The 15,167-nt window shown below is 39.9% G+C and overlaps 1 protein-coding gene across 1 annotated transcript; it reads right to left on the reverse strand.

Moving 5' to 3' along the window:
* Positions 1–1,313: 1,313 nt before the first annotated feature.
* Positions 1,314–7,986, reverse strand: rps4x (ribosomal protein S4 X-linked). The gene is made up of 7 exons (XM_083993253.1): positions 7,938–7,986; positions 7,305–7,382; positions 6,347–6,527; positions 4,179–4,276; positions 2,542–2,713; positions 2,293–2,450; positions 1,314–1,469 (listed from the first exon to the last, which is right to left on the reverse strand). Exons 1-7 carry the CDS (start codon positions 7,938–7,940, stop codon positions 1,368–1,370), a joined length of 792 nt encoding a protein of 263 aa, XP_083849379.1. The 5' UTR covers positions 7,941–7,986; the 3' UTR covers positions 1,314–1,367.
* Between the last annotated feature and the right edge of the window lie 7,181 nt (positions 7,987–15,167).

Below are 15,167 nucleotides of genomic sequence, written 5' to 3' on the forward strand. Positions count from 1 at the left end.
GAGAGAAGGTACAGTGAGACTGGGGAGAAGAAAGGAGGGAGCAGAGGGATTAGAGAACAAACAGATGGATGGAGCATGATGGGATGGAGAGAGAGCAGAGGATGGAGGGATTAGAGAGACAGAGGGAGGGAGGAGAGGAGGATGGAGGGATGGATGGGCTGAGTCCAGGTGGAGGATGGAGAGATGGTCGATCAGAGGAATTAAAGAGACACAACTCAACTCACAACAACCAGGTTCAAATTATGATTTCAAAACCAGATTAAATCCTGGTTTAAATACAGATTATGTTTTCAAAAAATGATTAAAATTCAACTTTTTAACTAAGATTAAATGTAATTCTGTCGCAACAAAACTTAAAAACTGTGATGTTTAACTTTTACAACGGGTCCAAGTTTCATGGTTTCATGAAACTCAGCTGTGGCGTCATAAAGACGGTTAAAATAACAATGTGATGTTTTGGTAAAAAAAAAAAAAAAAACACTATTTTAAACTGAGCCAGGTGCAGATTGTGCATTTAATTTAGATATTGAACACTATTGATTAAACTCTGATTAGAGCTGAATTAAAAACTTTAAATGTAGCAGTTTCAGCCTTCCTGTTATTGATCACATTGGGACATTATCAATATTGGAGAAAGGAAAATAAAGGTCCCCCCCCCCCCTAACAAAGAAAAACCACTGTTCATGACTCAGTCTTGCACTTTATGTTTTTACTCTGTAGGTGCAGTGCAAAATAAAATGTACACAATCAACACTGCCTATTTGTTGTATATACATTTTTATATTGCAATTGTATTATGTATAGGTTGTTTTTATTCTTTGTGTTATTGTCACCGTGTGTAATGCTGCTGCTGCACTGTTATTTCCCAGTTTGGGATCATGTAAGTATATCCATCTATCTGAGCCAACATGTTTGTATCATGTTAGTGGCAATTTCAGTAAAACAAGTCCAGAAACTGTCAAAATCAAACAGTACAAATGTTGTATTACATTTTGTTGCATCAGTTGTTTCATCAAAGTCTTATAATAAAAACTTGACTTTCATATGATCTGCCTTTAACAGAGTGGGTGTAAATATTTTCTGTTCTGACATTGATTTTAGACCCAAGTCCGATTCCTAATACTTCTTAAAGTTTAAAACAAAAGATTCAACTGTGAAATCTGATTTTTCTGACCTGGTTTCAGATAAAAATCCACTATTTTATATTTTCAGTCTTGATCTTTCCCCCACAACCACATCAAAGTCTAAAAGTCTGCGAACAGGAAGTGTAGCCGATAGCAACCAGAGAAGGAAACACATGGGACAGGTTCGAGTGTTTTGTAAATAACAGTTTATTTGAAAACCAGGTGGTCTGTTCTGCGGCCTGTTTAGCTGCTGCCCTGCTTGGCGGCCAGCCTCTTGTCTCTCTCCTCGGCGATGGTCAGACGGATTCCCTTTCCTCTGGGCAGGGACACCCACGGCTTGTTGCCCTGGAGATACAACACAGATTAGAAATGGTTAATTTTCCCATCCACATGTTTATGGTTTTGTATCTTTAAACTCATTTTTTTCCCAGATAAACTTCAATATTCAGAATAAAAAGACAAATATTCTGATCAACAGGTTTTTTTGTATCATTTCAAGCAAAAACTGGGATTTTTTCCAGATAAAATTCAAAACTATTGACAGAACAAAAAGTTCACATCCTGTTATAAAAACATTGATCTACAAATGAAGATGAAAGCAAGTGTAAAAAATATAAATGTCAGGCAGCAGAGAGCAGGTTTAAGTTTGACCACCAATTCTTCTCTGCTTTAACAGAGTGGGTGTAAATATTACAAAATATATAAATAAATAAATAAATATTAGGTAAATATATTGGATCTAATTTCTATATTTACATATTTTATATCATAAAAATAAAGAAAACAAATTATACATTAAGGATCTTTATTTTTATGTTATATTTTTTATCATCATTATTTTATTTCTTTTATCTTTGTATTATATTTTTTACATTTTATATTATATTACATTAGGGATCTACACTATCAGTGTAAATATATGGGATCTTTATTATTTTTATTTTTATCATTACTTTATCTTTATTTTTATATTATATATTACATTAGGGATCTTTATCTGTAAATATTAGGGATCTTTGTTTTTCGATCAAGGAGCTCAGAACTTCTTAGAGGAATTGGTTGTGTATTTTCAGTGCTGATCAAAACCAATAACGTCATCATTGCTCCAACGTTTCCGATCGCAGAGTCAAACTCCAAACAGTTTTTGTTTTGTTTTTTTCCTCCTCACCTTGCCGATGACGAAGATGTTGGAGAGCCTGGTAGCGAAGTTGTTGCCCGTGCTGTCCTTGACGTGCACCACGTCGAAGGAGCCGGGGTGACGCTCCCTGTTGGTGATCACACCGATACGCCCCAAGTTGGCGCCACCGGTCACCATGCACAGGTTGGCTACGGCAACAAGAGAGAGAAAGGTTAGGTTACTGAAATCCTCTTCAAGTCAATGTGTAAAATAAATAAATAAATGAAATTAAAAACCCACCGGTATCAAACTTGATGAAGTCTGTGATCTTGCCGGTGTCCAGGTCGATGCGGATGGTGTCGTTGACCTTGATGAGCGGGTCGGGGTAGCGGATGGTGCGGGCGTCGTGTGTCACCAGGTGAGGGATTCCCTTGGTGCCGACCATCAGCTTCTTCACCTTGCACAGCTTGTACTGAAGGAGAGAGAAAGAGAGGGAGAGAGGGGTGAGGGAGGTGAGGAGGGAGTGTCTACAGCAACATCTATCACATCTGTTTCTCTGCTTCGTGTTTCCATGACGCTGCTTCATCTATGGGATGTCACGATTATAGATTTTCTTGCTACAATTGTTATGCATTCATTACTAATTATACACAAAATATTTGAAGTATCTATTATCAAAGGACCAGAGCTGCAACAATTAATCGATTATTCAATTAACCGTTGACTATTTTGATCGAATAATCAGTTTGAGTAGTTTCGAAAGACAAAAAAAAAAGTAAAAATTATCTGATTTCAGCTTCTTAAATGTGAATATTTCTAGGTTCTTTGTTCCTTTATGACAATAAACTGAGTCTCTCTTTGGTTTGTGGACAAAACAAGAGATTTGAGGACGTCATCTGGTGGTTTGGGAAACACTGATTGATATTTAGTTTATTAACAACTTAATCGATTAATCTTTTAAATATTTGACAGATTAATCGATAACGAAAATCAGTGTTAGTTGCAGCCCTATGAAGGCCATGATTGATGCAACGACTGGGAGTAAAACAGACTGTTCTCAAACAGAAATGTATCAGCGAGTGAAGACATCGACGTGTCGGAGCTCAGAACTTCTTAGAGGAATTGGTCGTGTAGTTTCAGCTCATTTCTGATCAAAACCAAAGATTCATCATCGCTCCTTCTTTCCACCACCCTTTTCACTTCCTTCCTCCCTTATTTCCCTCTGTCCTTCCTTCCTCCTTCCCTGAACCAAACCAATGTTCTCCTTTTCCATTCTTCTTTCCTTCCCACCATCACTTTTCAGATCCTTCCTTCCTTCCTTCTTCCTTTCATGAACAAACCTGTTCCCCTCCTCCATCTTTCTCCCTTTCTTCTTTCCTTCCATCCTTAACCCAATCTGTCCCCTCCTCCTCCTCCATCTTTCTTTCTTCCTGCCTTCTTTCCCTCCATCCTTAACTTCTTCTTTCTTCCCTTGAACTAAATTGTACCCCTCCATCTTTCTTTCCCTCCATCCTTCTTCCTTCCCTTGGCCCAGTTACTCAGTGTTAGTTGCAGCCCCATGAAGGACCAATTATTAATCACCAAGGGGAAATATTCAAGTCATTAACTGTTATCTATACCAAATGTTTACCTTAATTAAGTTTATTTTTTAATATTACAATGACACGCCAACATTTCCTACCAATTCAATGTTACGTTATGGAAATTGACATCAACGTGATTTAACGAAACGAAAACAAAAGTTACACAGTTGTTGGTGTAACTTTGTTTTCGTTCATGTGAGCTGCGTTGATCTGCCTCTGTGGTTCAGACAATCTTTTCTCCAAAGTGACGGAAAGTTTAGGAATCTTTACGATTAATTAATTGTGGTTAAATCGTGAAAATAAGTAATCGTGACATCCCCGGCTTCACATCCCATCGTCTCCTCCTCCTCTCACCTTGGCCTCCTCAGCGGTGATGCGGTGGACGGTGAAACGTCCCTTCACATCGTAGATCAGACGGAAGTGCTCTCCAGTCTTCTCAATGCTGATCACATCTGGATTAAAAAAAAAACACAAAAACAAGCGTCAGGAGACTCTTCAATTAATAAATGATGTTTATAAGCATGTGATAAATGTTTAAGGCCACAACTTATACCTAATTTGTCGACAACGAGCTCATTCTGTGGCTTTAACTCAAAGAGAAGCTGCTTTAACAGATCAATTTCTTTCCATCCCGTCTTATTAAACCCGTTAATATCGACCAACACAGCGAGTACAAACATGTTTTGATTGAAAAAAACGTCAAATTCAAACCCAAAGTCTCAATATTACACTTATTAAAACCATCAACCACTGCCATCGACCTTCTCCCTCTGAGTATAAACCTAAGATCACAGACCAGAGCATCGTGTGACTCCGTCCTCACACCTGAGCCGACACTTTGCGGCCACAGCAGCGTCTCCACCTGTTCATCACTCAGCGGCTTCAACACATCAGGCTGGAGGTTTTAACGCCAACAAACACGGACAAACTCTGTTCAACAAACGTCCTACAACACAACACACCGGAAAAAACACAAGTCGTCAACCCTGATATCTGTATCGACTTATAAAATACAGATATGGATCACAAAACTGATCAATTCAAGTCATCAGTTTAGCCACAAGTTTCTCATTAGAAACTGTATGAATGATCTTTAACCGTGTGTTGGATGTACACGTGTATAAATAGGAGGCCGCCGTCCTGCTGCGAAGACTTCCCTTTGGTTTGGAAATTAAATTGCGGCGCCTCCACGTGAGGCTTTTTGGCCGGCGTCGAGGTGGAGACGGGGACGGTTGGACTGAGGACAAAAAGAAAAACACACCACTCCACAGCCGGTTCCTCATCACCGGGTTCGAAAAACCTGACTAATTAAAGGACGTTCGACGTTCCAGGTTTCAGATATTTTTCCACTTCATATTCAAACCAAACTGGAAAAAGTCAGTATCTGACCTCCACACATCCAACACAAATCAACACCAACAGCAGAAACCGACAAACCGACGACCACAGCGTCCGATCTGACGGCTACAACTGAACAAACAGACGTCTGATAATAAAACCTGACGCCATGTGAAACACAGAGGGATGATGGGAATCGAACCGCCTCCTGCCGCGCCATGATGCAATGACTAGGAGTTAAACAGACTGTTCTCAAACAATAATGTATCAGTGAGTGAAGACGTCGACGTGTCGGAGCTCAGAACTTCTTAGAGGAATTGGTCGTGTAGTTTCATCTCATTTCTGATCAAAACCAAAGAGTCATCATCGCTCCTTTTAACCCTCCTGTCGTTATCTGTTTTGACTGGTCCTGCTTTCCTTCTCTCCACTCCTTTCTTGTTCCTCCATTTCTCCCTTCTTTCCCTTGGTCCTTCCTTCCCTGAACCAATCTGTTCTCCTTTTCCATTCTTTTTTCCTTCTGTCTACCTTCTTTCCACCATCACTTTTCCAATCCTTCCTCCCTCCTTAACTTCTTCCTTCCCTTGATCCAATCTGTTCCCCTCCTCCATCTTTCTTTCCCTCCATCCTTCCTTCCCTCCTTAACTTCTTCCTTCCCTTGATCCAATCTGTTCCCCTCCTCCATCTTTCTTTCCCTCCATCCTTCCTTCCCTCCTTAACTTCTTCCTTCCCTTGATCCAATCTGTTCCCCACCTCCTCCATCTTTCCCTCCATCCTTCCTTCTTTCCCTCCTTAACTTCTTCCTTCCCTTGATCCAATCTGTTCCCCTCCTCCTCCATCTTTCTTTCCCTCCACCCTTCCTTCTTCATTTCTTGACCCAACCTGTTCTCCTTCTTCCTTCTTTCCCTCCATCCTTAACTTCTTCTTCCTTCCCTTGACCCAAACTGTTCCCCTCCTCCTCCATCTTTCCCTCCATCCTTCTTCCTTCCCTTGAGCCAGTAGGACAACAGGAGGGTTCCTTACACCCCCACCAACAGGTCATATTGATCACCTTTAAAACCATTACCAATAGATTTTAACAGCTAAGATCCATTTAAATCATTTCATCGATAATCATCTTGTTCAACACAAAATCTCCATCTGGTCCGAGCAGCGGTTTTTTTTTGAAGAGGCCGAACTGAACTCACCCATGAACCCAGCAGGGTAGGTGATGTCGGTGCGGACCTTTCCGTCGATCTTGATGAACCTCTGCATGCAGATCTTCTTCACCTCGTCCCCAGTCAGGGCGTACTTGAGACGGTTCCTCAGGAAGATGATGAGGGGCAGGCACTCCCTCAGCTTGTGGGGACCGGTGGAAGGACGAGGAGCCTGGGAGGGAACGGAGCAACGACACGTTAACATGTGTCAAGATACAATATGACATTAAAATGATGCAAGAATTAAACGTACAACTTATTATCTTCTCATGTATTTTAAGTGTCAACGGTTGGACGCTGAACAACAATACTTTATTGCAAGGTTGTGGTCTAAATTAAAAGACCGTACAGTTATCTAATCTTACTGTGATGCTGAATGTCAGTAGCTCAACCAATAGAGGATAAAACTGAGCTTTGAAGTCAAGTCACAAATCTACATAGCAGCTGTTTAAAACGTGTAGCAAGTTGACTATTGAGGCATGAATTGACTATAGGTCTTTATAGAAAGCAGATAAAACTAGTTTCACATAAACCGAATATGAATTAATGAACCATATGTTGCATTATTTGCCTCCAATAGTTGAAAATCACAACACAGCCCCACATTTACTCTTAACCTCTATTCGTTAAAACCCCATGGCCAATTACCACAATGCTTCTGTCTGAACCCTCTTTCGCCAAGCTTAGCTACAGATAAAAACATGCAACTCTCAAAAAGACAGATTAATTTAAGTTTTCTCGTATTTACACGACAAACAAGACGATTAATTGAATGAGAAAACTGAAGTTTTTATCGCTGTCATTCAATGTGACACTATCTTGTCCAAGTACAGTCTTTGAACACATGCATTCAAACCTACTTCTACACAAAACTTGGACACACAAAGCAGAGAGAAACACAACACTGAGCACAGGTTAATTTTCAGTTATCATAAGAAACATTACTTACGAAAACTCCGGTGAGCTTGTCCAGCATCCAGTGCTTTGGCGCTGCGACGCGCTTCAGGTGCTTCTTCGGACCTCTTGCCTGGAGGAGAGAGAACAAACCCGGTCAACAAGGAGGCAAAACAACCGGTGTCACTGGCCCAAAGTATAAAAACTCAACTATAATAGAAAATTGCGGAGGTAGAAGTGAAAGAAACCCGCGTTTGACTAGAGACACGCTGGGTCAGACCGGTGTTAGCACGGTGCGCTAACGCCGGCTGCGGCCTAACTGAGATAACGCCGTCACCCATTCATTTATATAAAGTCTAACAGCTAAACTATTACGTATTTAGCCTTAAAATAAAGAAATAATGCGCATGTTTGGGTGAAAAAAGCGGCATTCCCGTCGAAAATCTTAGAAGCATGTTCCCGTTATCTGCCGAGCTAACACCGTTAGCCACATTCAGGCTAACGAGTCACCTGGTTTAAAATCATCAATAAAAACCAACAATCGGTGTTTCTGGCCACAATATCGACATCGATCGTTTAATTAGATGTGTAAGTACAAACTAGGACAGATATGTGAGCGGCAACGCGACGGCAAAAAGCGATGTTTGGTGATTTTGTCAGAGAGGAGTCGTGAGGAGAAACAGCTCACCATGTTGGAGTCTGCGGGGAAAAGGACCTCGTTCCTTCCGGTATTCAATGATAAGGCCGATGACGGCAGACAGGGAGGGACAAACGGGCCCAAAGGCGAAGCTAAAATCTAACAGACTCGTTTTTTCACCGTTTGTCCTCTGTTTGGGAGAGGAAACAGGTACAAATGCTGAAATAAAAAGTAACACATACGCCACATTAAGGTTCACACGGACAAAATGAATCAGTCATGATGATGATAATAATAACTTTATTTATAGAGCAGGCTACTTATCAAACTGATGTAGCTACAAAGTGCTTAGCAGAGAAACAGTTAAAACAATGAAATAAAATAAAATCCAGCAGGAGCAATAAAACAATATAAGATAAAACCATACAGTAGAGCATTTTAGTTAATGGGCCACATACAATGCAATTTAATCTCATGTGGGCCGGACCAGTAGATAAATAGCGTAATATCCTATAAACTTTTTGTTTGTTTTATTGCAAAGGAGTATATTATTAAGGTGCTTACGGTTAATGGACTATCCTTTTACAAAACATTATGAACAACCTGAATTTCGTGAGAAAACTACGTGGAATTTCAACAATATTCTGTCTTTTCACACTTGGAAAATTCATCCCGACCCGCGGGCCGGATTGGACCCTCTGACGGGCCAGTTTTGGCCCACGTGCCACACCTTTAACACTCCTGCAGTAGAGACTAGAGACACAAAACTGCATGGCAGAGCTAAAATAAGTGAATGACATAAAAGGGAAGACACATGCAGCTCAGCTAAAATCAACTGAAAAGAAAAAGACGAGATTTAAAAGAAAACACTGACTCTTTGTATTGTATGTACCTCATACATTATGTTGTTGTTTTGGATTTAAAGTGACAACAAAAGTGTTGCCACAATCACAAGATACATTTACTTTGTATGTTTATTGTTTGTTTATAGTATTCTATATATATTTATAGTACTACTAATACTGTACCTATACCCAATGGATAGATAATAAATAAAGAATGAGTGCGTTTGTGATGTAGTGTTTTGTGTGTGATGTTGAGTGAACTATTAAATATCAATAAATAGCCTAAAGCGTCTGAAAATTTAGTTTTATATGATCATGTGGGATCCACAAACCAAAGTGATGATTATAATGGTTGTTGCCCGTAGGAGTAATCTTCTGGCCACCATTAATGTCTGTACAACTCTAAACTTGAATGATCCAAAGCTGCTCTCGTATATAAAGCTGTATAAAGCCGTCTTGTCTTTGACTCCCTCTGTCTTTCTCTGTCTCTGTCTCTGCGTTTCACACTGTCTTGGTCAGGAAATGCCAGACTTCAGTCCTGTTTACACTTGTGCAGATAAAATTCCTCCCGGGTCTGAGTCTTCCTCCGCCAAATGATACCAACTGATGCACACATGTCGTCGCCTCCTCCTCCCTGAAGGCCTCCTCCTCTGTGTCCTCCAGGCTGCAGCAGCAACTAAACCCCAAAGCCCGGGACAAATCTGAAGTCTATTTATGTTAGAAAGAAAAATTCTCCCTGGTGCATTATCACACATTTATCTCTGGTGACCCACTTTATATTTTCTTGTTTTCTTTCCCTGAATCATAAATCTTCAGATCGTGCACCAGTCTGTTTTCCAGTTACAGTGTTTCCTGCAGAATCCACCCACTAACCTACTTTTCTTTTCTTTTTTCTCTCTACAGCTTTGTTGGGGACCTGTCTACATTTTCTCCACTTTAATTTCCTGACCCACTTCTTTTAAAAAAAATGCACTGTTGTTGTACTTGAACTGGACACTTTTGGTCCACAACCCCGGGAAGTTTTAAACACACGAGGATTAAACACAGATTTGCGGAGTCGTATTTCAAAAAAGAAAAGTTGACAGAATAAAGCGGCGACATGTGTTGAAAGTGGCTTAAATACAGATGTAGAGCGTAATAAACTCCAGCTGATGTCAGTGATTAAACAAGTTTCTTATTAGTTCAGAAACACACACACATACTGCAGCCAGATCCACTCTCTTTGAAAAATAAAAGTGCTTTTCTAGCAATACACAAAACAGCAGATTGTTGTGACACACAATCGTGATTTATTAGCTATTTTTAAATAATTACCATCCCTCTGTCTCTGTTTTTTGTTTTTTCTTAAAAGAAACCAGGTCAAAAAGTGACTGTGACGTTCAGTTTCACAGGAAAACAGCAACATGAATTCAATTGATTCATAATTCAACACTTATTTCAGAGGCTTTTTACTGTCTGAGAAATATTTCTAATATCACAGATTTCTCACTCTGAGCTGGTTGATTTTAAAGAAACACCAAGACCTTGTTTTTTAGTTTCAACAGGACAGTGTATTATCATTTATGTGTAATTGGTTTGGAGGGTTTCGGTTGTTTATTTTTCATCTTCCTGCTGATTTTGTCTTTATTTACTTCTCCAAATATGGAAAAAAAAAAATCACATTTCCACCCAGAAAAAGCACTCGAACTTGGACTTATTCCTCAGTTTTAATGTGTGACGTTCACGGTCTTTCGTTCCACATTGTCCTCGTTAACTCATTTTGTTTATCTCGTTTGTTGATTTGTAGTCGTTTATCTCTGCATGAATTATGTAACTCAGGCTGTTTGATGTTTGAGCTCTGTTGCTGTTTCTGTTTCTGTGCTGTGACATGAACATCGCCACCAGGTGGCAGCGTTGTCACGTCACAGTCACCTGTGGCGTTGGGACAGAAAGAACTGATGGGACTGAGACAAATGAAGTGAAACATTAACATCATTAATGTAGTTGTCAAAAACTGTCAGCTGTCAAATAAAGACAAATGTAACAAACTACAAAAAAAAGATACAGAGAATTTAGCCACATATAAAAAGGCGATCGTCTGCGCTGCAGCAGCCCCAGTTTGACTCCACTGATGTCCCTTCTTTCCCCATCTCCTGTCTCTCTACTGTATTTCCATTAAAGGTCTGAAAAGCCCCACCAAATATTTAAAAGAATTAAAAAAAAAAAAAAAGATACAGAGAACTTATGAAAATAATAAAAAATGACCAAACTAACGGAAGAAGAGGTAACACTTTATAATAAGTACACCATTAGTTAAGCATTAAATACTGAATTCGTCATTTATAACACATGAATATTCGTTAGTATAGTTTATAAACACAGTTAAAAATGTTTTACTCATTATTGATAAGCACTAACTGTATTTATACTACTACATACTAATGAGTATTCATGCGTTAAGAATTCAGCATTTATTAATGCTTAATAGTGTGTACTTATTATAAAATGTTACCGAAGGAGAATTATATGTTCTGTTGTAAGGTAAAAACTAAGAAGCAAAATAATACAAATGAAGCCAATGCAAAGAAAAGATGCGTGTAGTTTGTAAATAATTGCAATAACCATCAACTACCAGCAGGTGGCAGCCTCACACAAACAAAGTGACTCAATCAGTACAGCGTATTTTAAAGACTGTTTGACCTTTTACAGGTAAATACACTTGATCTGTCACATGATGTTTAAGTTATTCCCTTTTAAATACACATTATCTATTTTTCAGTTGATCTAATAAGATAATGAATAGCTTTTGCTGACGACCCCATTGTCTTTTATTGTGTATGTTGATCATCTAGCTGTTTATAAAACTCATCTGTGTGTTCATGGGAGAATGGAAAAATAGGCTATAAAGTGTAGAGGGTCCAGGTACCAGTAAATGCTGCTTCATGTCTGAGGAGTTTTAATAACAGACATTCACTCAAGGTTCAGATTTCACTTTCTTTATTTTTTTCCCTCCAGACTTCAGAGGCGTAACAAAAATACAAGCATTTTTCAATATGATCTCAGTCATTTACATATTCATATGGATGTACAAGTGAGAGCTGGTGAGCAAAAGTGCTTTAAAAATCATCTTTGAATAATATTCATTTCATCATTAGGAGAAAAAAACAGAACAAAAACAAAACACAAGGTAGAAACACAAAGCGAGCAAAAAATAAAACAACAAAATAAGAATTTAATCTACAGGTTAAAAAAAAGGTAAAGAAGGAATTAATCAGTTGTTTTAATTGATCCTGGCAGCAGAGCAGTGGCTGAACGTTCCCGCCCTTGATGTGTTAGAAGTAGAACATTTTTCACGACCTTAGCGCCAACAAATCACCGCCATCATGTGTTGAACTGTAAAATCACTCCATTAGTTGTAGAAACCATGAAGTTTAAATCTGTTAAACATTCGACTTAAAGCCTTAATGCTGTTTGTGAAGCCAGTTTTTCACCATTTATTGGCTTCTTCAGAGCAGGTCCACATCTAAAAACCACAAGACTAGTGGGTTGAAACCAGAGTTAACTTGATCTCCTTGGGTTGTGATGACTATCAATTGAGCGATCAGCAATTACTTACTTTGTCTGACTATTCATTTCGTCTATTGAACCTCAGAACTTCATAAGTACCAATCACAACTTGCTGAAATCGACGTCTTCAAACGCCTTTTTGCTTGAACCATACGTCCAAATTTGGCAAAATATTTGGTTTCTAATGATCTGTACCAAAGGAAATCTAATGTCTAATGGTTTCAGCTCTTGACATGTGTTGATTAAAGGTCATTTTGGAGGCCGTTGGGTTGTGTTGCATCTCATTGACAGGTTTATGGGGCCACACTAATTATGTCAATGAAGGTTTTCAATTACAAGCAGGAAATCCCACCACACATGTGAGACGCTAAAACTAACAAACTTTGAACTTTTTTTTTCTTGAATCATCAATAATTAATCCAATATCAAACTTGCTTGTGGTGAATTTTCTATTCTGTTCTGTAAATACACTGTTTTAGCATAAAAACGTCAATTTCGTAGAGAGCTACAACAAATCGGAGAAGGAAAAAAATAAGTTTATTGATCTTAATTGATCTATTTGAAGTCTAGTTTGTAGCCAAAACACATAAAAAACCAGCTGTGATGCTGAGACGGCGTCAGGTGGAGGCCTCACATGGTATATACCACTGTGATTACTTAAGTGCGAAGACTAAGTGAGGAGTCTTTTGCCATGGGTCGGAGTTGCTGCCATTAGAAACCAAATAGCTGTGAGGTATATTTTGGTTCAAAAGGTCTGTGCCGGGGTTAATCTGCAATATTGGTGGGCGGGGGCGGGGGTGGGGGTCAAGGAAAAAGAGGAAATGAAAGCCCTCCAGATGATTCAAGCATCTCCAACAGGGAAACTTCTCAAGGGAGAGGGGTCCGTCTGGTTCACACAGCAAAAAATAACATTCACTCAACAGGGATTAATGTCCGAACTGCAGAACAACACATATATACACACACACACACACACAGACACACATGATGAAGAGGAAGAAGAGAAAAAAAGAGGATGCCGGGCAGATGGAAACAAACAGGAGGCTGTGTTCGATCTGAAGAATGTTATTTTGACCCACTTAGGCGACGAGACGGAGGAGGAAGAGGAGATCCAGTGTGTCTGTCTGTGTGATGGATTTGGAAGTGATGAGAAGCATCTTTATGTCGCTCTCTGCTGCTGTTAGTGGCCACTGTGTCGGAGGAGCGAGGCCGGCGGATAAAGGACAAAAAAAAGGAGAAAAAAAACCCAGAAAAAAAAGGTTTTCTGTCAAATTACTCCTTCAGCAGGTTTTCATTAATCTCTGCTTCTCGCGTTTCATTAAAGAAAGTTTTGTGCTCACTGACTGTGACTGAGACCCACGTCCACATCAAAAAAAAAAGTGCTACAAAGCAGTGTGTGTTTGTATCTGTGTGTGTGTGTGTTGCGGTTGTGTGTTATTGTGTGTGTGTGTGTGTGTGTGTGTGTGTGTGTAAGCCAAACCGGCCTTTATCTAAATAAATTAACGAGGCTCTGCATGTTCTTCCTCCACCAGTGGTCTTCATCCTGCTCATCCTTTCCCCTCTTAAACACACATACACAGTCACTCGCAGACACACAAACTCACACACATTACCGCATTGTTGGACCGGCGTACACACACACACACTCTTCTTTTTTTCCACGCACACACACACACACACATGGACAGACCCAGTTCCCTGTGAAGTCTCAGTGTAACAGAACAAGTGCCTGTTTCAGGGCCGCTACTCCCGTTTCCCTGCTGTAATACCATCTCCGATCTCTCCTCTGTGTGTGTGTGTGTGTGTGTGTGTGTGTGTGTGTGTGTGTGTGTGTGCGTGTGCGTGCATGTGTACGTGTCTTTGTGCATGTGTGTGTGTGTGTGTGTGTTGTGTTTCCATGCCTTTGTGTGCTGCCTGTGTGCAGCTGCGTTTCAGCCTCTATATTGTTTGTATGGACTTCAATGTACATGCAGGTGTTTTGTTGCAAGCTCATGTACAAATTCATACAGTAGGCTACAGGTGTGTGTTTTCACGTGTGTGTGTGTCTGTCTATGTGTGTGTGTGTGTGTGTGTGGTCCGAGATGACAGACAAGCTGGATCGAGGTGAAAGGCCTTTGTCCCCCCTCCTCCCCACTTCCCACTTCCCACCTCGTCTCCTCTTACCATAACAGATATAGGTCGGAGCCCCCAGCCTGGCTGCATCCATCTACAGCTGGACACAAGCACATTAAAGCTCCTATAGATGGATGTTGGGGGTCAATTTAACCCCCACCCATGGGATGTTTTTCAGTCTGCAGCAGTGAGGAACAACACCTGGTGGACGGAGAGTTCGCTCTATGAAGTCAAAACAATGGCTATTCCATTAAAATAAAAAAGTTTGGGGAACAAAACTGGCAACCACATGATCTGGCAACGCTGTGGAGGTCCAACACAGGAGAAGCTGTATATGCAAATCAAGGTGTATTAAAAAAAAAACTACTGCTGGTCAGTTCAGTGTCTTACTTGAAGGAAAATACATCAGTGTCCAGACAAAACATACTGTAATTTAGCCTAGACAGTTTTGGGGCTTGTTCAAGTATCTGGTAAAAAAAAAATGAAGGAGAAAAAAAGCTGCTTTTAAAGACAATCTCAAGTTTCTAGATGTTTAAGATCCATTTAATCAAATTTACCTCAAACTCTCCTTTGTCTTTTCTTAGTTTGAATGAATGAATAAATAAAGGTTTCAGGTGGGAGGAGGAGGTTGTGTTTGGACAGTTTGGACAATGACTTCAAAGCCCCGACTCACGTCACCTTCAGATATTTACATATAAATTTGAAATTGTGAAATGCAAAAACGGACGCACATATCACATGCAAAGCAGCATTCCCCCCATTTGACCAAACAGTCCCA

This window comes from Trachurus trachurus, assembly GCF_905171665.1.
Source record: "Trachurus trachurus genome assembly, chromosome: 18".
Lineage (NCBI taxonomy): Eukaryota > Metazoa > Chordata > Actinopteri > Carangiformes > Carangidae > Trachurus > Trachurus trachurus.